At 41.7% G+C, this 26828-nt stretch overlaps 1 protein-coding gene and 1 long non-coding RNA gene across 6 annotated transcripts in view; one reads left to right on the top strand and one right to left on the bottom strand.

The window, feature by feature from the left end:
• The window catches only part of tdrd9 (tudor domain containing 9), a 254200-nt gene that overhangs the window by 221273 nt on the left and 6099 nt on the right, over positions 1-26828 (top strand). For all 5 annotated transcript variants that reach the window (XM_038777784.1, XM_038777793.1, XM_038777802.1 and 2 more), the window contains 12 exons: positions 3017-3117; positions 4973-5146; positions 6258-6375; positions 6901-7110; positions 12306-12395; positions 14180-14437; positions 16966-17127; positions 17252-17322; positions 19064-19173; positions 23918-24014; positions 24744-24882; positions 26348-26460. In XM_038777784.1, coding sequence (XP_038633712.1) covers positions 3017-3117; positions 4973-5146; positions 6258-6375; positions 6901-7110; positions 12306-12395; positions 14180-14437; positions 16966-17127; positions 17252-17322; positions 19064-19173; positions 23918-24014; positions 24744-24882; positions 26348-26460 — 1643 coding nt within the window. The remainder of the gene's footprint in view (positions 1-3016; positions 3118-4972; positions 5147-6257; positions 6376-6900; positions 7111-12305; positions 12396-14179; positions 14438-16965; positions 17128-17251; positions 17323-19063; positions 19174-23917; positions 24015-24743; positions 24883-26347; positions 26461-26828) is intronic.
• On the bottom strand, positions 3170-11896 carry LOC119953505. Its single transcript, XR_005458037.1, has 3 exons — positions 11611-11896; positions 9379-9426; positions 3170-3955 (listed from the first exon to the last, which is right to left on the bottom strand). It is a non-coding gene; the product is annotated as an uncharacterized LOC119953505 (long non-coding RNA).

Below are 26828 nucleotides of genomic sequence, written 5' to 3' on the forward strand. Positions count from 1 at the left end.
CAGCGCAGAAGAGCAACTTGCTGCTGCTGTGCCCACTTCCACCAGTCCTCAGGTGTTCCGCCGGCCGCCATTTTGTTCTTCTTCCCCCGCTTTTCTTGTGGAGCTGCTGCAGCCTTTTCCTTTGCCCCACCCCGGGTGAGCACCATAAATTATGGGGAATGCTCCTCTAGACACCTTCCCCCACCGGGATTCGTCGAGACAGCGCCGTTTGGGGCCCTCAAATCGCCCCAAAAGTCCTTAAGTAGCGGGAGCTGCGGTGCTTAGCCGCACCTGCAAAGCCGGTTTTCTGACCGCTCCACTCCTAGTCCAGGCCATCCACCGGTGGAGAATCTGAGAAGGAGTGTTCCCACACGGGGAAAATTCCAAACAGCACCACTACGAGCCCTTAAAAGAGCACCAAAGTCCGAAAATAGTGGGAGCCACTGAACGTGCGGCTTAGCTCCGCATCACGGCTACCGGAAGTCCGTCTCCGCTTCTTCAATGGCCTTGGTGAGATCTTTTCACAGTTCTTCCCTCTGCTGCTAGAATTCAGCTTTCATAAAGGCCCTCAGGTCAGCTTGAGACCTATAAGCTGGCCCTTCCCCCGCTAGCATGCTTGCAGAGGCTTTTGTTTGTTGCTGTTCAGACAAATCTTGCACTGTTTCTGAGGGTCTGATAACCAAGAAACATCCTATTCCTGGGGGAAAATACTTTTGAACATTCACCCACGCCTTTTCATCGAAATTCCAACCCGTGCTGCCCAAAAAAGAGCTCTTTTCTGCAACCTTAGGCAGGAGCTGCCTCTGTGTGCTCACTCACTTCATGATGCACACCGGAAGCCTTGATTCTGATTTCTAATAACCATAATTTGAATTTGCCTGATGATACTAAACAGACACCTGCATATTTACCACTCTGGTGTTGATTAAATGCAAGTCCCACTCATTGAATTTCATAGATCCATAAAATCCTGAGCGTGCAGAAGGAGGCCATTCGACCCATTGAGTCTACATCAACCCTCTGAAAGAGCACCCCACATAGGCCCACTTACTTCCCTATCCTAACCTGCAAATTGTTAACCTGTAGGAGTAAACCGGAGCACCTAGGGGAAACTCGCAGACACGGGAAGAACCTGCAAACCGTACATAATCACTCAAGGCCAGAATTGAACCAGGTTTCCTGACACCGCAAGGCAGAAAGCTGGCTGACAAAATGAGTGATATGTTTCAGGATGACTTAGAGGCCAAGTGAAGACGCATACTCATTCTTTGATATGGCACTGCAGGTCCACATGGGGGATGTTTGAGAAGCATCCTGCAGCCATAGTGGGGGAGGAGTCCTGATCCCCTTTTCTGTCGCCTTCTCCTGGAGCAGCTGGTGGTGTTGTGCCTTTCCTCCCAGTCCTCTTGCAGGCCGAGGAACCCTGCAGGATGCCAATGACCAAGCACTCCCCTTTTCCAGATGTCTTGTGTAAGCTGTCCAATAAAGTAGCACACCAGTTATTCTTTCTAGAGAATTTCCAGAATGTGTTGATCGTGCCCTAGAAAGTTAACTGACGCGTTTCAGAAGTCTCATTCAAATTTCCAATAATAATGAACAGTAAAAGATGATGTACCATTAAGTGGCGCTCAAGTCTCTGCAATAACTTGTTATTCCCAAATATATAGTCATTGTTAGGAGAGAATGTCAATCAAGCGCTATTCGCCTTAATATTATGTAGCTGTGTTAATGAATGCCAGCAGGCAATTTAAGTGGCAACAAGCCTTCTAACAATCCTCTTGGGGACATTCCTTGTGTAAGCTTCAACTTGATTGCTAACTTGGTATCTTGCACTAAACTGGTATTTCAGGTGACGATCGCATCTTCATTAACTTGGAGACCCTTTAGCACCTAAGGCATCATGGGAAATTGTCCCCAAAATTTGAACTCTGTTTCCATATCTGGCACACTTCTCTAATGCCTAATATTCAGGACAAAATAAGTAAAATTGTTTATCATCTGATGGATTGTTTCAGTCTTGAATGTTCTTTCTTTCACTCTTGAGGTTTCTCGTTTCAGTCTTGCGATTTCTCGTTTGTATCTTAAAATCTTGTCCTTGGAACATAAAATTCCCAAAGCATTTGAACACACACACAAGGCAATATTAGAGAAGATGGCCAAATGCTTAATCAAAGAAGTAACTTTTAAGGAATGTCTTAAATGAGGAAGATGCATTGGAGAGGTGATGAGGTTTAGGGATAGAATTTCAGAATTTAGGACTCCAGTTGTTAAAACCGTTTCCACCAGTGGTGCAGCAATTAAAATCAGGAGTACTGTCGGCACAGATATCGGAGGGTTGTGAGATGGGGAGAGGGTAAGGCCAGGTCATGAGGGGATTTGAAAACGAGCGTGAGAATTTTAAAATGGAGGTCTTGCTTGCCCTGACATTACCCCATACATTCTATATATATATATATATATATGTTTTTTTTTAATACACTTATTCACTTCTTTAAAAAAATTGTGTTTGTCCTCCACCATATGGTCTGATTCATTCTTTTTCCGGGTTTAAAACTGCAGAATTCTTCACTTCTGTCTTTCCTTTCCCTTACAATTTTTGGACTTTTCAAAGCCAAGTTTGAACGCGTTGAAATTTCTTGATTGACCACTTTTTTTCCTGTTTACTATAATAGTGTGCTGTTCAATGGTAATTCCCACGCCTGCTGGATAAGGCAGATTAGGTTTGTTCGCTAGTTTTGAGAGTTAATTCATTTCAACTAGGGCCGTGATTGGCTGTGCAATTGACTACCGCTCCTATGTTTGAGAGTGGGAAACTGTCTGGGCTGCCTATTTTTTATCGCCAGCTTGCAATTCCTGGTGCAATGAAATACATCAAAACATTTCATATCTAATTTATTTAAAGGGAAATTAGTAAATGTTTAAAGGTGTTTGCCTTTCTTAAGAATTGAACATTCACATGCATTCTGCATTCAGCACCACAGCAACTATCCTGTCAGTTCTGTTTGTGGAACTAAATCCTGATGTCCTTGTGCTGTAGGTGAGGAATGTCTCACCTTATGGATTCCTGTACTACCAACAGCTGCAGTCCCTGTTCAGGCAATGTGGTCAAGTTGGAGCTATTTCATTTGATGGTTCAAAGTAAGTTTCATTTGGCCTGCCAATAACTTTGTTAGTATGTTTTATATAAACTTGATCTCAATAACTTATGAATAGTTTCTAAGTTTCATTGGCATAATTGCAATGTTTAGATTGTTTCCTTGTCTACCCAAAACCTTTTGCACTTGTAAGGAAATTTATATTGCATCAAGAAAATAAAAAGTTCAAATTACAAAAGGACTGTAGATAAACGATAAATGGAGAAGTGCTGTTGAGATGCAAGGTAAAATTTACAATTTCACTATTAATTTCATTAAGATTTTAATATTGCATTGAAATATACAACTTCAAGATTATTATGACCGTTGATACTTCATGTATTGGTGCTGTGGCAATGGAGGATTTCCTCTCCCATTTAATTTCATCTGCCATGAATTTATTCCCAGATTAAATCAGCAGCAACATTTGTTTTCCTCCTTCAGAGTATTGAGTTAAGGAAAGAATTCAGCTGTTTAAGATTCTGAATGGAGTCTTAATGATGGGATTGCTATTCAGATTGTTGAGTCTAATTTCAATATACCTGGCTACTCCTGCGTTGATGTCAACAAATATTTTCTGGTTCCATAACCAGAATTGTCCTGATGCCGAGAAATGCTGGAATTAGTGTTGTTAACTCGGCAGCAGGAATGCCCTGGCAGTGAACTATCCTAGAAATATGCCACCATCAAGACAAATTGCACTGAATCCCTTTGAGGGTAAAACATTCCAACCAGCAATATGGAGCTGTCTTAGCACAGGAGTTCAACACAACAAAGTCTTTGGTCACTTCCTGAGCTCGATGCCGGGGCCTCCTTTGAACTGGGCACTTCAGCCTTCACACCTGTAGAGTTATTAAAAATATAATGCAAAACAATGAGAAAATGCCTTTTTAAGGATAGGACTAGTATCCTCAAATTGATTGGGAAAATAGCTCTAAAGAAAACAGATTTTCTGAGGAGATATTTGTTCTGATAACTTGGTATCTTCAAAATGTGATCAAGCAATCTGAAATGTATTGGAATCTTAAACAGCTGAGTGTAAAGTTCAGTTCTTTTGCTTTAAGATCCAATTTATCAAAACTATCAGACAGCTGAAGGAAGTTTTCATGTAATTTGTACAGTTCCCTCAGATCATAGTGGCATATCAAAAGACCTAAAATGGTATATATTCTGGTAGCCTTTAAATGTTTTTATGGTACCTCTGATTCTTTTTGTTGCTGAAGGAAGTTTTTCTTTATGAAGGCAAGGTGAGAATGATTTTACACTCTGGATTCCCTCTAGAATTTGTCTAATTTGTATTTTGAACCACATGTACTAAAAAAGATTCATTAGAGTTGATGCAAATGATCAGTATATATTTGTTTACAAGTGATGAAAGCTTATTTTATGATTTTCAGTGTCATTGAGAAGAATATAGTGGTCAGGAATCCATAGTGTAAGATTTGACTGACAGATCAATCTAGTCTAGTTGCAAGAATCTGTGTTTAGATGCAGAGTGACAGATGAACCTTGGTCGCACAATTTATGAAATGTATTAAAATTAATCATAAAGCAGCATTTAATATCGGTGCAACTGCAGTTGACTTTAAACAAAACACATATAATGAGAATATATAATATGTGACAGAAAATTATTGGCTCTGGCATTTTAATGTATATATCTTTTTTACTTGGGCTGGTGGCAGTGGACAAGCTATTTGAGCAAGGTCCATGTTGGGAGAATGATCTCATAACTGATTTGAATTGTTATAACTTTTCAAACAAAGGCCAAAGAAATTAAATGATTTTTGGAAATTATAATTTGTCAGTTTCAAATCCTATTCTGGCATTTGACCAACCATTGTTTTGATTAATAATAGGGGTTTTATTGAATTTGTGCAAAATCCAATAAAAAGAGCAGAGATCCATCCTGCAGTATATATGGCACTGAAAATGGCCCAGCAACGCATTCCCTTACAGTTAAAAGTTCATCCTGTGGAGGAGATTGAAGCATTGATTCAAGGACAACCTAGTACAAGCTTACAACGCCCAAGGTAATGTCTTATTTCGGTAATAGTGTACTTTTTAAAGTTTTGCAAATTGAAATATTGGGGAATTAATACAATTTGGATTTGAAATTCAAATGTTTTGCTTGATCAGAAGATGCGATTCTACACAGGTACTCGCCTGTTATGATATTGCAACAATCCCTTGTTACATCAAGGTATAGAACTGGGTTAAAAATTGTGGAGTGCTTTCTACTGTATAATTAATGATGTGCAGAGGCCGAACAGCCTCTTGCACTGTAGGAATTCAATGGTTCTAATTGTGTTAAAATGATTGATGGGGAAATGAGGTCGCAGTACCACAGAAAGCAGGGCAGACTCTTTAGCGTGCCAATTCACCTACCCTGCAAATCTTTGGGTTTTGGGGGGGAAACTCAGGGAGAATGTGCAAACTCCACACGGACAGTGACCCAGAGCCGGGACCGAACCTGGGACCTCGGCGCTGTGAGGCAGCAATGCTAACCACAGTGCCACCGTGCTTCCCCCATTTGGAAGATTTTTGATTGTTTTCTGCAATAAAGGGATGATCTTGTAGTCAGAAGACCAATTGTGTCTGAAAGTTCTCTTGACTACATGAGCCTACTAATTTGGTATACCTTGCATGCATATAGTGTCATTTTTGTTCTTGGGATGTGAGAATCCACTGGCAAGAGTGATATTGCTCATCTTTATTTGCATTTGAGAAGGTAGGTGATGGTGGACTGTCTTCAAGTGCTGGTAGTGGTTTTCAACACAGAATGGCTTACTAAAATCCTTCAGAATGCAGTTAAGAATAAATTATTTTGGCACTCGAGTTACACTCCGGCCAGACGAGTAAGGAAGCAAGTTTCCTTCTCGAAAAGACATTAGTGAACCAGATGGGGTTTTATGATTTTATGACAATCCAAGTTTCATGATTACTTTTTGGTATAAAAGGAATATCGTCCAAATTGGAAGAACAATGGCTTCAGACTGTATAAGTGACAATCTTAGCATATTTCGGCATCATCTTTATCATTGTTTTGGGAATGTGGGTACCAAGAGAGCTGAAATATTTATTGTCATCTCCTTCAAGCATTACGAGCCAATCACAATGTAACCAATTATCTCATTGGTGCAGATTTTGTGTAGGCTATCAAAATTGGACTGTTCAGCTGATGCCTGAGGAAAAGTCCAGAGGTCCTTTGGAATTGTCTTGTAATCCTGTTCCACTTTTTTTCACCATGAATGTCACAGAGGTAAGAAAACAAATGTGAACTTGAGAGGAATACTTGAGGCAAAGATCATTTCTTTTGCTGAGGGACAAAAATTAAAGGATAAATATTTTAAGTAGATGAAGATGCAAAGCTGTGGGGAGAGTTTGAGGCAGTAAGATTAATTTTGGATTGCTCTGGCAGTGAGCTGGCATAGACACAATGGGCTGAATTGCCTTCTGTGCTGTAAACATGCATGGTTCCAGCTTCAAAATTGTAGTATGATTGGAGTCCAGTTATATACAGGATAAATACACTATTTTATATTTCCATCAATGCAGAAATCTTGCTAATGCAATTATTGGAATGCTATTTGAAAAATTAATATTGACTACCATTTTGCCAACCATGCAAAGTGAAAATCCTGATGCAACTTGGAATTGTTAGGTTTGAATATAATGCATTCATCATCTGGTAATTATAATTGTAACTGCAGTGCTTGACTTGATGATAGTTGTCTAATAATGCTATTTATTAACATTAATGAATTGTTTACCTTTTTCACTTCAGGTTGTTGAAGTTGGACATTTTTGGGGTTACAGAACAGATGGAAAAAGCTTGCACACACTAAGCAAATTGATGACTGAAATTAATCAGCTGAACTTGACAACACTGACAGTGGAGCCATGTCCTGATTTTTGTCTTGCACCATTCACAGATTGCAGTGAAACCCATTATTACAGAGCTAAAGTCTTACAAGTTTCTGGTGATTCTGCTGAAGTAATAGTTTAACTTTTTACATCAATTTGTCTTTCTCCCTTGCTCATGCAACGTTGATTAAAAGCATCAGTTTTGTGGATATTAAGTTGGTTTAGGTGCTGGCATACCCGTTGCCTGGATGAGTGCAGCTGCAACAACACTCAAGAAGCTTGACACCATCCAGGACAAAGCAGCACTCTTTTAAAAAAAATTTAGAGTACTCAATTATTTTTTTTCCAATTAAGGGGCAATATAGTGTGGCCAATCTACCTAACCTGCACATCTTTGGGTTGTGGGGGTGAAACCCACGCAGACACGGGGAGAATGTGCAAACTCTACACAGAGAGAGAGAGACCCGGGGGCGGATCAAACCTGGGTCCTCAGTGCAGTTGGCATCAGTGCTAACCACTGTGCTGCCCTTAAAGCAGCACTCTTGATTGACACCGCATCCACAAACACACACTCCCTCTACCACTGACACACAGTAGCAGCGGTGTGCCATCTACAAGATATACTGCAAGCTCTCATCAAAGCTCCTTCGATAGCGCTTTACAAAGCAACAACCAATGCAATCTAAGTGCAGCAGAGATATGGGGACACCACCTGGAGGTTCCCTTCCATGACACCTAACATCCTGACTTCAAAACATATCACTGTTCCTTATATTGCCATTCCTTAGCTGTCACTGTGTCAAAATCCTGGAAATTCCTCCCAATTACACTGGATGTACCTACCCCACGGAGACTGCAGCGGTTCAAGAAGGCAGCTCACCACCATCACCTTCTCAAGGGCAACTAGGGCTGGGCAATAAATGCTGGCTTAGCCAAAGGAGCGAAAAGCCCATGAATTAATGAAAAAAGCTTTCAATCCAGAAGACTAGGTTCTGAACATAAGGCCATAAGACATAGGAGCAGAATTAGGCCCATCGAGTCTGCTCCGCCATTCAATCATGGCTGATAGTTTTCTCATCCCCATTCTCCTGCCGTCTCTCCATAACCCCTTATTAACCAAGAAACTATCTATCTCTGACATAAAGACACTCAGTGGTTTGGCCTCCACAGCCTTCTGCGGTGAAGAGTTCCATAGTCTCACCACCCTCTGGCTGAAGAAATTCCTCCTCATCTCTGTTTTAAAGGATCGTCCCTTTAGTCTGAGATTGTGCCCTCTGGTGACACAATCTAGGTTGACACTGCATAGCAACATGGAAGAAATGCTGAATAGTTGGAGGTGCCATCTTCAGGTTGAAATGTTAAACAGAGGCTCCCATCTACCTGCTCAGATGAATGGAAAAGAAAATCTCATGGTGTGATTTGAAGAAAAACTGAAAGTGCTGGTGTCATAATCAACATTACTTCCTGAACCCAAGCCATCAGAAAAAAACTAACCAAGACACCAGGGATATAGTGGCCATGGACTTTTTTTTACATCCACCTAGAGGGCGACAGGGGCTTGGCTTAACCTCTCATCCAAAAGATAGCATCTCTCTGCTTATTACATTGAGAACGTCTGGATTTTTGTTGTGTTTCTCGGGTGGAGTTTATTTTGTATTCTGGATGCATAGTTTATGTATCTAGATTGAAGCTGGGATTGTTCCCCTTAGATAAGGCAAGGTTGAGGGGAGGTCTGACAGAGGTGCTCAAAATCGTAAAGGGTCTGGCCAGATTAGATAGAGAGAAACTGTTCTTATTGATGGAAGAGTTGAGAGCGAAACCACACCAATTTAAGGAAAAAGCAAAATACTGAAAATGCTGGAAATCTGAAATAAAAACAGAATATGCCGGAGAAACTCAGGCCTGGCAGCATTTGTGGAGAACGCAAAGCAATTAGCACCTGTGGAAAGAGCAACATGGCTAACATTTGGAGTCCAATATTGACTCTAAACTTTAACTCTGTTTCTTCCGATGCTGCCAGGTCTGCATTTTCTGTTTTCACAACCATTTAAGATGATTGCCAAAAGTACCAGAAGCAAAAGTACCAGAAGCAACATGAGAAAAGGTTTCTTCCTGCAGTGAGTGATTAGGATCTCAATGCTCTGCCCGTGTGTGTGCGTATGGGAGGTATATTGAGTTGTGGACCGGGATTCTCTGTTTAGGAGACTATCTTCTCTCGCCAGAGCTAAATTGCACCTGATTTGCGCTCACGCGAGTCACAAACCGTAGCGCCACACATTTATGCATGGTGAGGATTGCGGCTATCGGGCTGCCATTTTGAGGGGGTGGCCTGTTGTTAGGACCGATGGTAGTCCAGAGAGAGGCAGTGAGTGAAATAAATCTCTGCTGTAAAACTCACCTGTGCAATACACCTGGCTCAGGCAGAGAAAGCAGCACTTGTTAATTCCTGGAAAGAGAAAACCAGTCAGCTGAGTTTAAACCCCTTCAGTTCTTTGATCTGCAAGCCTTTCATTCATATCTCTTGTGAAATTGCTTTCGCTAGGCTTTGATTGACAGCTTCCACACACACCCAGCTGTCTACATTGTTTTATTAATCTCCCTTCACGCTTGAATGGCTTTGAAGTACCCAGCTGTGAAACTTGTATTGTGTGGGGCGGAGGTTGGCCCTCCAATGGACAGCACGGTAGCATAGTGGTTAGCACAGTTGCTTCACAGCTCCAGGCTCGTAGGTTTGATTCCTGGGTTGGGTCACTGTCTATGTGGAGTCTGCACGGTCTCCCCTTGTGTGCGTGGGTATCCTACGGATGCTTCGGTTTCCTTCCACAATACAAAGATGTGCACGTTAGGTGGATTGGCCATTCTAAATTGCCCTTAGTGTCCAAAAAGGTTAGATGGGGTTACTGGTTTACGGGGATAAAGGGGTTAGGGTGGAGACATGGCGCTTAAGTAGGGCGCTCTTTCCAAGAGCCGGTGCAGACTCGATGGGCTGTATGGTGTTCTTCTGCACTGTAAATTCTATGGACTTTGGATGTAACTTCCTTAAAGAGCTACCCCCTTTGTCAAGACCTGCACCAATTTTCACCAATGTGATTCCGGCTCAGAGAACCGGAGAATCACACGGGCCCAGAGGATATGGTGCTCGGCCCGTTAATAAGATGCAAACGTGTCTTAGTGACCTGCTGGCACGGGGCATGGACCTCTGATGTGTGCTGATACGTTTTTTTGCTTGATGCTGGATTCTCCACCCAATCGTGAATTATCCTTCTGGCCTTGTGAAATGGAGAATCCAGCGCATGGTTTTCCAAAGGGAATTGGATGACTATCCGAATAAATGTTTTCAGGGTTCAGGGGAAAAGGTAGTGGGGCTAGCTAAGTTGCTCTTCCAGAGAGCCAACGCAGACATGGTGGGCGAAATGTCCTCCTTTGCTGAAACTGAAACATGGTTATAATAATAATCTTTATTGTCACAAGTAAGCTTACATTAACACTGCAATGAAGTTACTGTGAAAAGCCCCTAGTCGCCACATTCCGGCACCTGTTTGGGGAGGCCGGTACGGGAATTGAACCCGTGCTGCTGCCTGGTCAGCAGTTTAGCCCACTGTGTTATGGAGCTAACCAAGGAGCAGCTATTTTAGATTTAGTATTATGTAACAAAGAAGGGTTGATTAATAGTCTTGTCATTAAGGATCCTTTTGGAAGGAGTGATCACAGCATGCTAGAATTTCAAATTCAGATTGAGCGAGAGAGGACAGAGTGCCATACTATTCTGACCAGTTTTGGTCTCCTTATTTGAGGAAGGATGTGGTGGCTTTGAAAGCAGTTGAGAGGAGGTTCACCGGATTGCTTTGGGGGATGAAAGGGTTGACGTATGAGGAGAGATTAAACAGTTTGGGCTTATACTTGCTGAAGTTCAGAAGGAAGAGAGGGTATCTGATCGAGATACATAAAATACTAAAAAGAATTGATAAAGTAAATGTAGACCAAGTGTTCCCCCTTGTCGGGTAATCTAGAGCAAGAGGTCACAGATATAGGTTGAGCAGCAATAGGTTTAGAACTGAGATGAGGAGGCACTACTCGCAGAGGCTGGTGAACTAGTGGAACTTGCTGCCCCATAGTGCGGTGGAGACCGAATCATTAAATGGTTACAAGAGGGGGATAGATATGTTTCTGATTTTTTTTAAAAACTGGTTAAAGGGATATGGGGAACAGGTAATGTGGCCTTGAGACCAGGAAGAAATCAGCCATGATCTGATTGAATGGCAGAGCAGGCTCGAAGGGCTGGATGCCTATGTTCCTAACTATGATTCTACTACACTTTGTGCATTATAAACCTAAGGTAGACTTAATTGCATTCCCTCTTACTCTGAGTGACCTAATAACTTAGTATAATTTACTTCAATGCTGTCTGTCTATTCAAATCCTTGTTTTTCCCTGTCCATTGTTACCTCCTAATTCCCATCTCCCTTGCCAAGATTGTTTTAAACTCTCCCCAACAGTATTAGTAAATCACCCAGCAAAGATATTGTCCCAACCCAGTTTAGATGGAATTGATTCCCAGAATAAGTCCCACTGCCTGATGAATCTACAGCCCTTCCTTCTGCACCATCTCTTTAGTCACACATTCACTCACTGTATTATCTTATACTGACTAGTGCATCGCACCAGGAGAGATCTGGAGATTGCAACCTTTCTGGTTCTGTTTCATGGTCTCTTTCCTCGGTCCGTAAAATCTATCTGCAGTCCCTCATCCTGCTTTATACCTATGTCGTCAGTGGGCCACAGCCACATGTTGTTCATCCTCTCTTTAATGCTCTGCAGCAACTTTGACCCCGCCATTCTGGATTATATCTTTTTACAATCTGTACTTATCCCTCTGTGACCTAAAGCAACCCATTCAAATCCACTCCTGTTATTGTCTCATGCAAAATCCTAATTGAAGTTCCTCTTGGTTCATTATCATATCAAAACCACTTCTTACTGTTAGTTTAGATTCTTGCAGCCACCGTGCCTCTTACTCCAATTAGCCACACTTAGGAATTAATTGATCTAATATTTTATAATTGATTTAAAGTAAATTAGAAGGTTACCAGTTTACTCACCACACATGACTCCTTGTAGTGAGCTGTCATTCTTTAATTTATTGCCACTGTGCTATGAGATAATTATATTGCTCTTTTATCCCTGTCTTTGCGTTGCTACTGTTCTCACTGTGCACTTGGGTCCTGGCTGCTCTTGAACTGCTGCTACCATCATTGCTTGAACCATTTTCCAAGTTAAGCAGTGATGTAATATGGTAAAACTCATTTTTATGGAAATATTTTACAGGTATTCTTTGTGGATTATGGAAATACTGCAAAAGTTGCAACAAATCTCTTACGGAATATTCCACATAATCTTATGGAGCATCCTTTTCAGGTATAGATGTCACAGCAGGTTAATTTAATGTCCTTTGTTCGGCAAGTAACTGGAAGCAAGGGTTGAAACTAAGCCATCCACTGTTCCTATGTAAATATTTGTGTCACCTGAATTAGATGGTTGTGAAATTTTGAGCAAGGTTTTAAATTTAATCCTAAATGCACAGCAAACAACAGCAAATTTACAGAATGAGGATCCAAGAATGAACAGCAACATGCATTTATACATCACCTGTAACATGGTTAATGGTCCCAAGACACTGCAGGTTTGATTATGAAACAAAATTTGACTCCAAGCCACATGAGGATAGGTGACCAAAAGTTTGGTCAAGGAGGTGGGTTTTTAGACTATATTAAATGGTGAAATTTAAGGGCAGAATAGCAGAGCTTTGGGGCTAAGCAGGTAGACTGCTATTCTGTCATTGGTGGAATGAAGAAATTGAGGGATGCACAAAAAGGCCAAAAATGGAGGAGTGCAATGATCTTGCAGGATTATAAAATTGGAAGATACTACAGAGGTAGGGAGTGGCAAGGCAGTCTGGGGGCTGAGAATAAGGGTAAGAATTCCAAAACCATGGGACTGGTTTTCATTCAGTTCTATTCTAGTCAAATGCATTGGGAAGGTATGATCTGCTAATCAAAACAAAATCAGAATATTTATCTGCAATAAGTTGCAACATTGGAGCGTTATAAGGAGACCAAATGGTTCAGCAGCTCTATCCAGTGAGCAGCTAATCAATACCTACCAAATTCCGTATCTAATCTGCTGATTTGGTGGTTGTTCGCTGGGCGGTAAAGGGTACTAAAATTGGCAACAGCATTTTTAGATTAGAAGGGTAGGTCAGGATTCCTACCTCATTTGTAGCACTCACTTCTGAACATGAATGGTTTCGAGAAAATTGTTGAGTGGTGGAGTGGGAGGACAAGTTAAAGGAGTATTTGTGTCAATTTTTTTGTTTCTCCTCATATTCCTGTTAGTTTATAGTAGTTTAAAGTAACTTGTTTTGGGGTTTTAGATAAATGGTTCTTTTTGCTTGTTATTAAAATTAAACTGTGATGATATGATCTGCATACTCGTCTGCCATTGGGCCAGAACGTCGGCTTACCATTGGCCCTGGTCGGTCATGTGCCTCTCGACCAATTGGCCGAGAGGCTGAGTTAACCACGCCTCTATTAACGAGGTATAAATGCTCAAACGCCTGACGATCGTCCCTTTCCACTGTAGACGATCGCAGAGCTGTGTTCTAGTTAATTAAAGCCAGACTTTGGTAAATCACTCGCCTCGCGTGCAATCGATGGTGGTACATAAACCAAATAAGGTTAAAATACAACCAGAACAATTTAAGGATGCTTTTTATGTGGCCTTACAATGAAGATTTACTCATTTGAAAAAAACAAATTCTCAAATTGAAAGTTTCCCAGTGATTAATGCTTGTGGTCTTTTCTAACCTCATTCTCCCTAAAATTCCAGCTCATTAATGTTTCCAGGCTATGGATCACTGTACTCAATCCTGATTTTTCTTGTCAGTTTTCACCCTTTAATGGTTTTATTTTCTTTTAAAGGAAACTTGTGACATAAATGATGTTGGTAGCCTACCATTTTCCTTCAATTGGAAACGAGCTTTCATACATTTAATGTATGTAAATATATTTAATAACTGATTAAGCTTCAAACTTGTTTTGTCGCATCATCTGTAAAGTGATACTGGTAGGTTGTTAAACTATTATACACTAGTGGTCAAACCTTGAATTCTAATATTAATGGATTGATTTTCTCACGTTTAGGCCCTTCAATGTCAAATTTGCAACATGCGTCCTTCTGCATATTCTCTGATACATGGAGATCAATGGAGTGCCAAGGCCAGGGGAAGATTCAGCTCCCTGGTGAAAAATTGTGTCCTACTTGTGAAAGTTTTCTCCATTGTGCACAATGTACTGCGTGTAGACCTTAGCATACAGTCTTCAAATGTTGACTGTAATGTGCGGGAAATCCTCATTAATGAGGGATTTGCTGAACCGGCTGAAGAGACGTACGAATCAAAGGTTTGATAATTGCAAATTAATACTGCTCAGCTATTAATTTCATGTACAAACTGACATAATTCCAATGCTTGAATTTGTGTTTAAATCCAGGCTACTTGGTTGAATGCCTTCTCTATCTATTGACTATTAAAGGGCCTGTGTGAAATTTAATTCTTTGACGTAAAATGAGAGGGTATAATGGTATTGTAGGGGCACTCAGAGTTACATTGTTGGGGAAGAAAAGATGAATCTTTACTCTGGATATGATTAGTTTGGAAAAAGGAACATGTGTTTGGAGTGATGGAGAAGCTGCTGAGCTGAATATAAGGATCTCCGAGAAGGGCTGCAGTTCGAAATAAATATAACAAAACAGTGGTGTTAATTGGGATGGGCAAAAAACTGACATAATAGATTGATTTTCCGTTTTGCACTCTGTCCCATTTTCTTTTCCACTACCAGTTTTCCATCTCCACCAGGTGAAAATTTCTCACATTACAGGGCAATTCTCCAAAATGGAGACTAGGTTTTCACGCCGTTGTGAATGCACGACCAATTCTGTCCCCCATAGGGGCCCAGAATGGCGCTGGAGCGGTTCACGCCACGGGTCAGACCCCATCGGAGGCCCCCTCCCCCCGGGTGAAGGATCATTTTTCCCCGCCCCACAGGCCGCCCCAACCCTTTGCGCAGAGTTCCCGCCGGCAGTGGCCAGGGGTGAACGACGCCAGCGGAACTCTGTTGTATCCGTGCGGCCGCTCGGCTCATCCGGGCCAGAGAATCAGCGGCCCTACCGATGCCGGCGCAAATTGTGCCGATTCTCCCGGCCCAGCGCGGGACTCGGAGATTCACCCCCTATGTTTACTGTGCATATGATGCACCACATTGTGTCATGTCTAATATTGCTTCTGCACAGTCAATTATTTGCAAATCCGGTCTTCATCTAGGCAAATTTATTTTATTTTCTTTTTATAAATTTAGAGTACCCAATTCATTTTTTCCAATTAAGGGGCAATTTAGCGTGGCCAATCCACCTAGCCTGCACATCTTTGGATTGTGGGGGCGAAACCCACGCAAACACGGGGAGAATGTGCAAACTCGACACGGACAGTGACCCAGAGCCTGGATCGAACCTGGGACCTCGGCGCCGTGAGGCAGCAATGCTAACCACTGTGCCACAGTGCTGCCCGGCAAATGTATTTTTATTTCATTAGCTTACAAATCCAGCTGCTTAGGTATATTTAATGTTTTAAATTTTCAAACAGTACCATGCAGCTATTGCTATTACTATGGATTCTAAAAATTTGAAATAAAAATAGTAGATACTAGAAATATTCAGTGCATCAGACAGCATTTGTGGTGAGGGGAACGAAGTTGACATTTCGCGTCAATAGCACAGTGACCAATTGCACTGTATTTTATGTGATTGTCCCATAATTTTACGATTTGTCCTGTATGTTGGCTTCCTGGGGGACCATAAGTCCCATATTTTGCCATGCAGCGACATAAATTACTCAATGTCCACTCATCACTATGCATATGTGCACAGTGCTGCTGCGCATATGCAGCCCACTCCACTCGACCAGGAGGACTAGCCAGAACTTTGGCTAGTACCTTTGTAAGTTGTTTGGCAAATTGGTGGTTGGAGAATTCCCTTGGTGGTGTGCGGCAGCAGGCTCAAGTTGGGATAGGGGACAGGAAAGCAGTAGGCTCAAGTTGTTTGAGCGGGTTGGAGAGAGGATCTGAGGCAGGTGCCGGCATGAGTTGGGAGTGTGACCAATCTGGTGGCATGCCAAATCAGGGCAGGTGGGGACAAGATGGGGAGAGGGTGATTCGGCAAGTCCAGGGTGGATGGTGAGACTGGTCGCAAATAGATGTAAACTGATATGATATAGTAGGGATTATGGAGGCATGGGCGGGATTCTCCCAGCCCCATGCCAGGCCGGAGAATCCCCGCGAACGGGCCTGCCGCCCCGACGCTGGCACACAATTCTCTGGCCCGGATGGGCCGAGCGGCCGCAAGAAAAGAGCCGAGTCCTGCCGGCATCGTTCTAACCTGATCTGGGCTGGCGGGACCTCAGTGTGTTAGGGTCGTGTGCGGCCTGGGGGGGGGGGGGGGGGGGGCGACCTGGGCCACCAATCAGTGGGCCGGCCCCTGTGGCTGGGCGGCTCCTTTCCTACACGCCGGCCCTGTAGCCCTGCGCTTTGTTGCGTCGGGGCCGGCGCGCTGAAGGAGGCCACTGTGCGTTGCTCCTTCCTCAGGAGCAGTGCTCCGAAAGCTAGTGTTTGAAACAAACCTGTTGGACTTTAACCTGGTGTTGTAAGACTTCTTACTGTGTATATAAAGACATCAAGGGTTACATGGAGCTTTCGGGAAAATGGAGTTAAGGACAATATTAGACCTGCCAAGATTTGCTTTAATAGCAAAGCAGGCTTGGGGGAATCATGCATCCTATTCCTGTGTCTATTTCTTATGTTCTTACATTATTTCATGAAGTACAAGAAAAAACACACTACATTGCTGATGTTGCAACTTGAAAATGTTTTGCCTCCAGATAAGTCATGAACAGTTGAAGACCATGTTGCAGTTTCCTCTCCAGGAACAGTTGGGCTTAAATCAACAAACCACGTGGACCCAGAAGGAAGAAGACTGGAAGCTAATTCAAGCATTAGTAAAGAAATTCTCCTCTTCTAAACTTGGATTTCCAATTTCAAAGGTTAGATAATTATTTCCAATAAAATGGCAGTCATGTAAATTAAGAAATATAAACTGCTTTTTAAACTTGACCTACTTTACAGGAAGTCTAGTTACTGACTCAATTGTCTTTTAATATTCGCCAGGTCCATTTGCATGGTCCCTTCAATCCCTATGAGACCAAGTTTCATAGCATGACTACAATGTCCAGATTCAGGTATTGAAAAAAGAATAATTCCAGAGTATACTGTTAATTGTTGCAATGGAACTGAAAGATTCTTTTGCATTCAGAGAATAGTTTTTTATGTAGATATTTGAATCAATTACTGAAGAATTTCACTCTTTGCTAATTTTGCAAATGAATCTCAAAAAATCTGCATTAACTGACCATTACAGCAATAGCAAATGGTGCGTAAGCAGTGTGCCTTTTTACAAAATATGCTTATTTTAAGGGTTGCAGGGTAAAATGTCTTGTGCATCAGCACAAAAAGCGATTGCAAGTGCAACCAGCTGTATTTTTAAAAACTTTTCCTGAAAGCACTTTTATAAAACAATAAAATGTGGAGAATCAGAAGTGAGTTCTTCTTTTAATGATACATCTCTGGAATTGCTACTTCGTGAAATGCTGTTACAGAGGGCTGCTTCCTCTGTTGATGACATAGTCGGTTTGAGAAACTGGCTGGAAATACCTCCAGGGAGACATCCGTATGGGTTAGAATAATCTTCTATGTTTTTGCTCTAGGAGAAGATATCAAAAAAATGTTCTTAAAACATAAAGTGCGCAATCTGCCCGAATGGGAACAGTCCTGTAGTATGCGTGCAATTAGCTGGGTGTTTCTCGGCTTTCCGAGCACCGAGAAATACCACGCTATCGAACAGCCATTCAGGTAGATTGGGGACCACAGTGGGGAATGCATGACCGAGGCCTCACTTTGTCCCGTTTCCTGCACTGAGGAGCTCTGCTGTGCAGCATGAGATCGGGATGCCATTTAAAAATGGTGTCCCGTTCTCTCGACCCCCAAGCCCCAACTCGCCGATAAGGCGATCCTCAGGCCCCCCTCACATCCCCACAGGACACCCCTGGGCCTGATCTGCAGTGTGGGAAAATGCCAGTCTGGCAACCTGGCAGTGCCACCTTGGCAGCACCCCTTGCCAGCTGGCAGTGCCAGTCTGGCACCCAGGTAGCACTGCCAGACTGGCACAAGCAGTGCCAGGGTGCCACGCTAACCAAGGGGCAAGCACCTGGGGCCTCCTATCCCCTGGGAGACACCCACAAATGCAATTCCGTCTGATCCCCGTTTGTGGAGACCAGCATTGAATGGCGCTCACCCGAGATCTCTTAAGGCGAGGAGTTTCGATTCCACGCCTTGTCTCACTCTATTATGCAGATTCCCTAAAAAGTGATGCCATCCGCAGAGGGCAGGATTGACATCGCAATGTCTCGCGAAATCACGATAGATCTATTGATTCTGTTGCTTTGCGTCCATCGCGCTGCCTTTCGAGTGCAATGTGACCGATAGATCTCACCCAAAGTTTGCCACTGTTGATATACGTTTATGCATGAGTGCCAGCTGTAGTTCAGTTTTAGTGTACTGCCCTCCGAATCCGAAAATTGTGCTCAGATCCCACTCCCGAGACTTGGGGACAAAATCTATTCTGAAGCCCAATGCAATGCTGAAAAGTGTTGCACTGTATGAGGTGCCATCTCGTTCCTGTTTGCTGGACCTTGCTGTGTGCAAATTGACCAACTGGTATCTTCTGTGAAAACAGTGACTCCTTCAACACCACAAAGATCCATCATTTGCTCCCATCTTATTTTAGCTGAATGAAAGTGCACTTAGAATGTTGATTGGAACTCAATTAAATGGTGTTTGGGGAAAGTTGTATGTTTTTTGAGGTCATAAAAAGGAGAACTGCATTATTTATGCAACACTAATTCTTTTTTAATGTTGCCGTAGGAATGTTTGGATTGAGAGAGAAAGTATAAATTCAGTAGCTCTGAACAATGCTCCTGAAGATATTCACCAGAGGATCCTGATTGGTGCATCAGTGTCAGTAAATACATCAGGTATTCATGAAGATACTTCAGACAAGGTTGTCATGTCATGGTTGTGAACGTAATCACTTACTGTAAATAGATTAGAAAATTACTTCCTGCTGATGGAGCCCCCTCACACCAGAGTGAGAATGTTTGTTAAGAAATATTTAAATGGTCCAAATTACAAATGATGTAAATCAAAACTAACAGAAATTTCAGCAGAGAACGAGAAACCATTTGGGACATCAAACCTGTGCTGCTGCTAGCTCTTTATCAGAGCTATCAACATTAATCCCATTTCCCTGTCCTTTCCCATTACTGTTGACTTTTCTTTAGACCTAAACTTCTCAAAGTAGGACTGGAAGAGTAGAACCCCATCTTCTCAAATCCATGGTGCTGACCCCATCTGAGATCCTGGGACACAGTCTTTTAGGTAGTTGGGATAAGCCACCCATGCCTGTGAAACCGATTAGTAGCTTCTATCCTGAACCAGAACGTTGTTATCATGGGATCATCGTGGTGTGCCCAATGTATAAGTCCTGTAACTAGGATGAACAGCATATCTATTAAAACAAACTGGAAGCGTGATTTGAATTTTGAGAGGTGTGCAAATTACAGTAGAATGCCAATTAGTTACTTTCTTACCTTGTCCATATCATAATTGAACTTTTAAAAATATAGATTGGAATGTTATTATGTTCCTTATGCAGTTTTCCAGCATGTGCAAGAGAAGCAAGAAATTGCAGGTTGATGTGAGTGTATTCAGATGGAAAGCAATGTTGTGTTTTACTGGAGTTAGATGAATGCGTATTAAGGTAACATATTAATTTTGTGGCCATGTTGATTAAGTGCTCCTATGACCAGTATTGAAAGTTAAATCTGTCTATTACCATTTTTATTGTAGTGGAACATTTAACAATCCCATTCCATTGTATTTCCCTTGTACAACATTAAAGAGCTCTCCTTGTGGGGCAGCACGGTGGCTCAGTGCTGCCTCACGGCGCCGAGGACCCAGCTTCAATCCCGGCCCTGGGTCACTGTCCGTGTGGAGTTTCCACATTCTCCTTGTGTCTGCATGTGTCTCACCCACAGCCCAAAAAGATGTGCAGGGTAGGTGGATTGGTCATGCTATATTGCCCCTTAGGGCAGCACGGTGGCCTAGTGGTTAGCACAACCGCCTCACGGCGCCGAGGTCCCAGGTTCGATCCCGGCTCTGGGTCACTGTCCGTGTGGAGTTTGCACATTCTCCCCGTGTCTGCGTGGGTTTCGCCCCCACAACCCAAAAATGTGCAGAGTAGGTGGATTGGCCAGGCTAAATTGCCCCTTAATTGGAAAAAATAATTGGGTAATCTAAAATTAAAAAAAAAAAAAAAAAAATGCTATATTGCCCCTTAATTGGAATAAAATAATTGGTAAGTTTACATTTTTTTTAAAAATGAGCTCTCCCTGTGTTGCTTTGAAGTCAGCCACCAGGGGGAGAAAAAGGTTACTTTGGCATTGTTGCTTAATCTCTCCTGAGATATTCTAACTAAAATTGGGATTTTAAAAATATATTTTTTTTAATCTAGCTGTCAACACTGGAGAAAACAATTTAATTGTTCATCTGTTATTTTCATTGCTGACTAAGGTTAATACCTATTACAGTGTTCTGAAATGGCATGAAGCATCTGAGTTGAATTGCAAGGAATCTAGTGAATAAGATAGCTGAGTCGAAGGAAAAAAATGGACACTTGGAAGAATTACATTGCAGCTATTACTGAAACATCGGTTAAAAATAATAGAAATGGCAGCTCAATATTTCTTATTACAAGGTTTTAGTCAGATGGAAGAGGTTTTGTAAAATTTAAAGCAACAATCATGCTTGTATAGAGATGATATACTTGGGTGTGTTAAGTTTGATAGACAGATGGTGAAGTAAGAAACCAGACACCAATCTTTGATGCAATACTAAATGTATTTATGGAATTCAACCTTACAAATGCCTGCCTCCTCCCTAACCAACACTGTGTCCGAGAAGTCTCTCTTTACAAGGCACTAAATCAAAAGCTTTAGTGTCCTCCTGAATCTTAATACTACAATTAATAGATTCCTCTCTTTTTAAATCAAAACTTTGTAACACAATATTTCAAAACAAATCTAAGAGCGAGGAAAAAGTATTTTCCATATTCTGTATATCATTTATACAAGACATCCCTCTCAGGTCTCCAATAATTTCTTTGTACAAGAACTTTTTTCTGAGTATTATGATGCCGGACCAGACCCAAAATACAGCTAGATACCAGACGGGAACCGCAGTCACTTTTTTTTAATCTGTAGAACTATGAGAAAAGGATACTTTGCTCCAGGAGTAATTCCACACACAAATAGGAATCGAACCGTGGTGCTGGCCTGCCTTGGTCTGCTTTCAAAGCCAGCAATTTAGCCCTGTGATAAACAGCCCCTTTATTATTAACAGAGTATTAAACTACTTTAACATCACAGAAATATTGCTTACAATTAAAAGTTAAATAATGCTTAACAATAAAAGGAAACATTTTAACTTTTAACTAATATCATCTCCAACAAAGCCAAAACCCACTTTTAAATGAAGTTAACAAACACAGGATTACTTGGCGTGTTCAGGATAGCGCATTCTTTGAAAGACTGTTTGTGGAGACAGAGATCAATTCAGTAAACAACCAGCAGATCACTGTCTCAGAGTAACATTGAACCTGACATCCTTCTGAAAAAGCTGTTGTTCAGCTCACAGCTTCCAGAAACCTACCTGCTACAGACTGGGTTCTTCCCGTTACTTACATCATCTTTATTCAACACAAACCCCATGATTTCCTTAAGTTTAAACATAATGGGCGGGATTCTCCGACGCCAAAATCGCGTTCAACGATCGGCCGGAGAATCCCAGTTTCCGACCAAATCAGGGGCGACGCCGCTTTCGCAATGCTCCGCCCCCTCCAAAGCGGCGTACTCGCGAGTTGGGAGAATTTAAATTTGACGAATTAAACGAAGTTACAATTCTGGAACCAGCGACCACAAAAATACCAGATTGTTGTAAAAACCCTTTAGTAGTGTCCTTTAGGGGAGGAAATATTTGCATAATAGTGTTCAAGGATATTCTTGTTGCATCTCTAGGGCAGTATAAGGCCAATGTTGCACAACATATTTGAATGTCTCTGTGTAAGAGGGGTCAAGACTGGTAGATCATATGAGGATGACTGTTGAAAAAAAATAGACCTCCAGACACCAAAATCTTAGCATCACTGATCGATAACCAATGGCAAATTATTCTCTAAATTACCTTGTGTAGACTTTCTCCTGAAATATTTAATATGAAAAACCCAATATCCAGTAGTTCAGCATGAAGCACTTAAACCACCTTTTTTAAAATAAATTCTTAGCTTCTTGGGACAAGGGAATGTTCCCCATTTTCACCCACCAAAAACGTTGTAAAACCCTGTACTCAAATACCCATCTGGAAGATGGGCATGAAGAGAATCACTAAAAAAGATTACTTTCATTCCTTTGGTCTGGTATTTTCCTATCTCTGTAACCCCGGAAAGCAACGGGTCCTGGCGGAGTCCCTGGTCGTGCACTCTGGTCTTGCATGGACCAACTGGTGGGTGTGTTTGCAGACATCTTCAACCTCTCCCTCCGAGGTTCCCACCTGCTTCAAGAAGAAGACCATCATATGGGGACCAAAGAAGAACCAGGCAACGTGCCTCAATGACTACCGTCTGGTGGCCTTGACATCTATCATTATGAAGTACTTTGGCTCCAGTATTGAAGACCATCATGGAGGAGGTGTTGTTGTTTACCCTTACTGATCATGGTGTATGGGTCAGGAAGTCAAGGATGCAGCTGCAGACGGTGAAACCAAGACCTAGGTTTTGGAGTTTTAATATAGGCGTGGCTGGGATTATGGCATTGAAGGAGGAGCTATAGTCAATGAATAAGAGCCTGATGTAGGGGTTCTTGTTGTCGAGATGCGCCAGGAATGAGTATAGGGCCAGGGGGATGGGGTCTGTTGTTGACTGGTTGTGGGGATATGCGAATTGTAGTGGACAAAGGTAATCTGGGAGTATGGAGTTAATGTGTCTCATGACGTTTCACCCGGGTTATTTTCTTCCAATCTCTTCCATCGGGCAGGAGATACGAAAGTCTGAGAATATGCACATAACCGCTCCTTCCCCACTGTTAAGATTCCTGAATGGCCCTCTTACGGACTGAACTGATCTCGCCACTCATCTTCTCTACTGAGTAGTACTACACTCGATAGGCTTCAACCAATGTCTGTGTCTATGTATTTACATTGTGTGTCCTATGTCCTAGTGCCTATGTATTTACATTGTGTGTCCGATGTCCTATGTTTTTTCATGTGTGGAACAATCTGCCTAGACTGTATGCATAACAATACTTTTTTCACTGTACCTCGGTACATGCGCCAATAAATCCAAATCCAAATTCCGTAGCGTACAAGGTTATAGACCAAGTGGCGGAAAAGGGGATTAGAATAGATAGGTGTTTGAATGCCTGCCCAGACATGATGGGCCAAAGGGCCTCTTCTGTGCTATAAAATTCTACGACTTTGTAACTGGAGCCCTATAGTTGAAAAGGCAAGATACACTGCAATACTACGTACCTTATAAAACCATTGTTGAATTTGTATTGCTAATATTGTCATATTTTCTGCAATGTTCTATAAAGAAAATGGTCTATTTACCTATAGTAATGACATTGAAGTATATTGTGCTCATTTTTATCAATATCTAATATGCAGGTTCAACTATAATTGTGAGGGAAACTACTTTGATGCCAAATATCCATGGTCTTCCAGCTCTCATCTGTATGATATTTGCTCCAGTTGTGGAACTAAGGTAAATGTGAAAGAGGATAGCTAATGAAATGTCTATACCTTTCTCCTTTGAGTTTCTTTTCTGTCATCTAAGCTCATGCATTCTTTCTTGAATGGAGCCACTTCTCTAATGCAGCTATCAGTAGTGTTTGAGAACTGGCTATGCAAATATACAATTTTTTGACAAGGTGAGTATTGAAGTTAAAATTGCATGATGGTGGGCACATAGTCTTGCAGTTGAGAGCTACCTATGGTGTGAGGCGAGAGAACTGCTCTAAGATTACTGTTGGTGCCTTTATTCACCAGTCACAATGAGGTATAAAATTAGAATTCCTACAGTGCAGAAGGAGGCCGTTCGACCCATCGAGTCTGCACCGACCCTTAAAAAGAGCACCCTGCATAGACCCGCTCCCTGCCCTATCCCCATAACCCCACCTAACCTGCACACTAAAGGGCAATTTTAGCATGGCCAATCAGCCTAACCTACAGTTATCTGGGAGGAAACCGTAGCACCTGGAGAACACGGGGAGAAAGTAGAAACGCCACGCAGTCTCCCAAGGCCAGAATTGAACCCGAGTTCCTGGCGCTGTGAGGCAGCAGTGCCAACCACTGTGTCACCGTGCCACCCTGTATGTGGGAATAGTATAACTTGTTACAATTTATTATAATTTTGGGGGCTGGAGTGATTATGAAATTAACCTCTTTGGTTATCTTTGCCTATCTTGACTACTGTACGTTTATGTTTCTGTAGGACTGACAGGCTGAGAAAACGTTACATTGGTGCTCTGTGTGGCTTGGGATGGAATCCAAAAACCAATGCCCCTTTATTGGAAGAACATGATCTGGAAGTTGCATTTGATGTGCATTTTGATGTAAATGATATTTTGGAGGTAGTGTAGCATTGCTGTCTGATCTGCTGAGAAACTTAACCCTGTTCTCCACCTGAATTTCAATTGGAATGTTTTTAACTTTTTAGTTGTAGGACTGACCCATGCCTTCTGGACACATCTTTAATTTTATATTTGGATTATACTTGTAGTCATTAGTAACAATAATCTTTATTAGTGTCACAAGTAGGCTCACATTAACACTAAGTTACTGTGAAATCTCGTGTCGCCATGCTCCAGCGCCTGCTCGGGTATACAGAGGGAGAATTCAGAATGCCCAATTCACCTAACAAGCACGTCTTTTGAGACTTGTGGGAGGAAACTGGACCTCCGGAGGAAACCCATGCAGATACGTTGGAGAACGTGCAGACTCCGCACAATGACTCAAGCCGGGAATCGAAACAAGGGCCTTGGCACTGTGAAGCAACAGTGCTAACCACTGTGCTACCATGCCACCCATTAAACTGTAGGTGACTTGCATTTGAATTTAAATGCATGCAAAGATTCAAAATCTGCCAATATTTTTCGGACCTCGGTAAACATGTAGAAATTAAGTTGCTGCTGCAGCTGTAGAAGATAATTTTAATTTGGTGATGATGCAGAAGCTAGTTAGGAAGAAGAAAATGTGTTTGTGGCACTTTCGTATTGTAGACATCAGTAGAGCCCAAAAGTTAAAATAGTGTTTCATTCACAACACTGCCCTTCATATATAGTCATCTTTTAGTTTAAAAAATTAAAATTGAAATATTGTTTTAGCAAACACGAGAGGCATATATGATTAGATGAAAATTGACATGCTGGTGATAGAGAATCAAAAGATGTAAATTGTAATATCCTTTGGCAATGGGTTCATGTATACTTTCATAAAATAATGTTGGAGTTGGATTCTTGCATTAATTCTGTTCCATCATGAATAATGGTTCATTGTATTGCAGATTTGCTCATTTACACTTATTTTGGCAAATGTTATAAAGAAAGTGGAATTTATGACTACACTGATATTAAAGCTATTTCTTCTATGACCTAGAAAGGTGAATTTTTTAAAAGCAAGTGTCCAAATTTAATTAAATTGCTGTATTGACTTTCAATCTAATGAAAAAAAGTAAAGATTGTTTTCCTTGAGAACTGAACCCCACATTACAAGTGAACTCTGTGGCTCAAGAACCAGCTTGATATGATTCAGATGGGCACAATATCTTGACATGAGACACAGTTGTTGGATTATTAATTTTTTTGCGTTAAGCACTTGATAGGTTTCTGTTCTCCAAGAAACTGGCAGCGACTCCATAATGGTCTTAGTTCTTAAGAGTTGGAGATCAGTCAGTCTTCTCTGACATTTTCTCCAGTTCATGTTTTGATAGAATAGAATGAAATTTTCCAACTTAGCGTCGCCTTTGAAAGCATTCACTAAAATATTTTTCATCTTTAAAATGCTGAGAAATGATGTTACGATTCTTGTGTTCTTTAGATCAATCTGCTTCGGAGCACAATAAACAAGTTAGTTTGTGATGGGTTACTGCGTTCAGGAAGTCATGAAAAAATACGGAAACTGCAAAATGAAGCTCGGCAGAGATTGATCGAGTAAGACTGCTGGAAATGCTGTTATTTCATTTGCTGATAATATCCATGCGTATGCAATCGGAAGATGAGATGTTGTGCTTTCATACTGAGCATTTGCAAATTAGATAAAATGTTTGAGTCACCTTCTTAAGAGAAGGTAAGTTTAACATCTGCACATTATAACCAAATTCAAAAATTGAGTACTTTGGAAGCAGTCTATCAGTACAACATGCAGCCAAGTTCTTAACAAAATACTTTGTCTAAAAGTAACATCCAAGATTAGGGATGCATTTGGAAACTAATCAGCATTCGCCCTTTATCAGTACTTCGACACAGTTGCACAACTTGCGAATAGTCAGGAGAGGGAGAATGGAAGAAGAAAGGAGAGT

Source organism: Scyliorhinus canicula, chromosome 2, assembly GCF_902713615.1.
Source record: "Scyliorhinus canicula chromosome 2, sScyCan1.1, whole genome shotgun sequence".
NCBI lineage: Eukaryota > Metazoa > Chordata > Chondrichthyes > Carcharhiniformes > Scyliorhinidae > Scyliorhinus > Scyliorhinus canicula.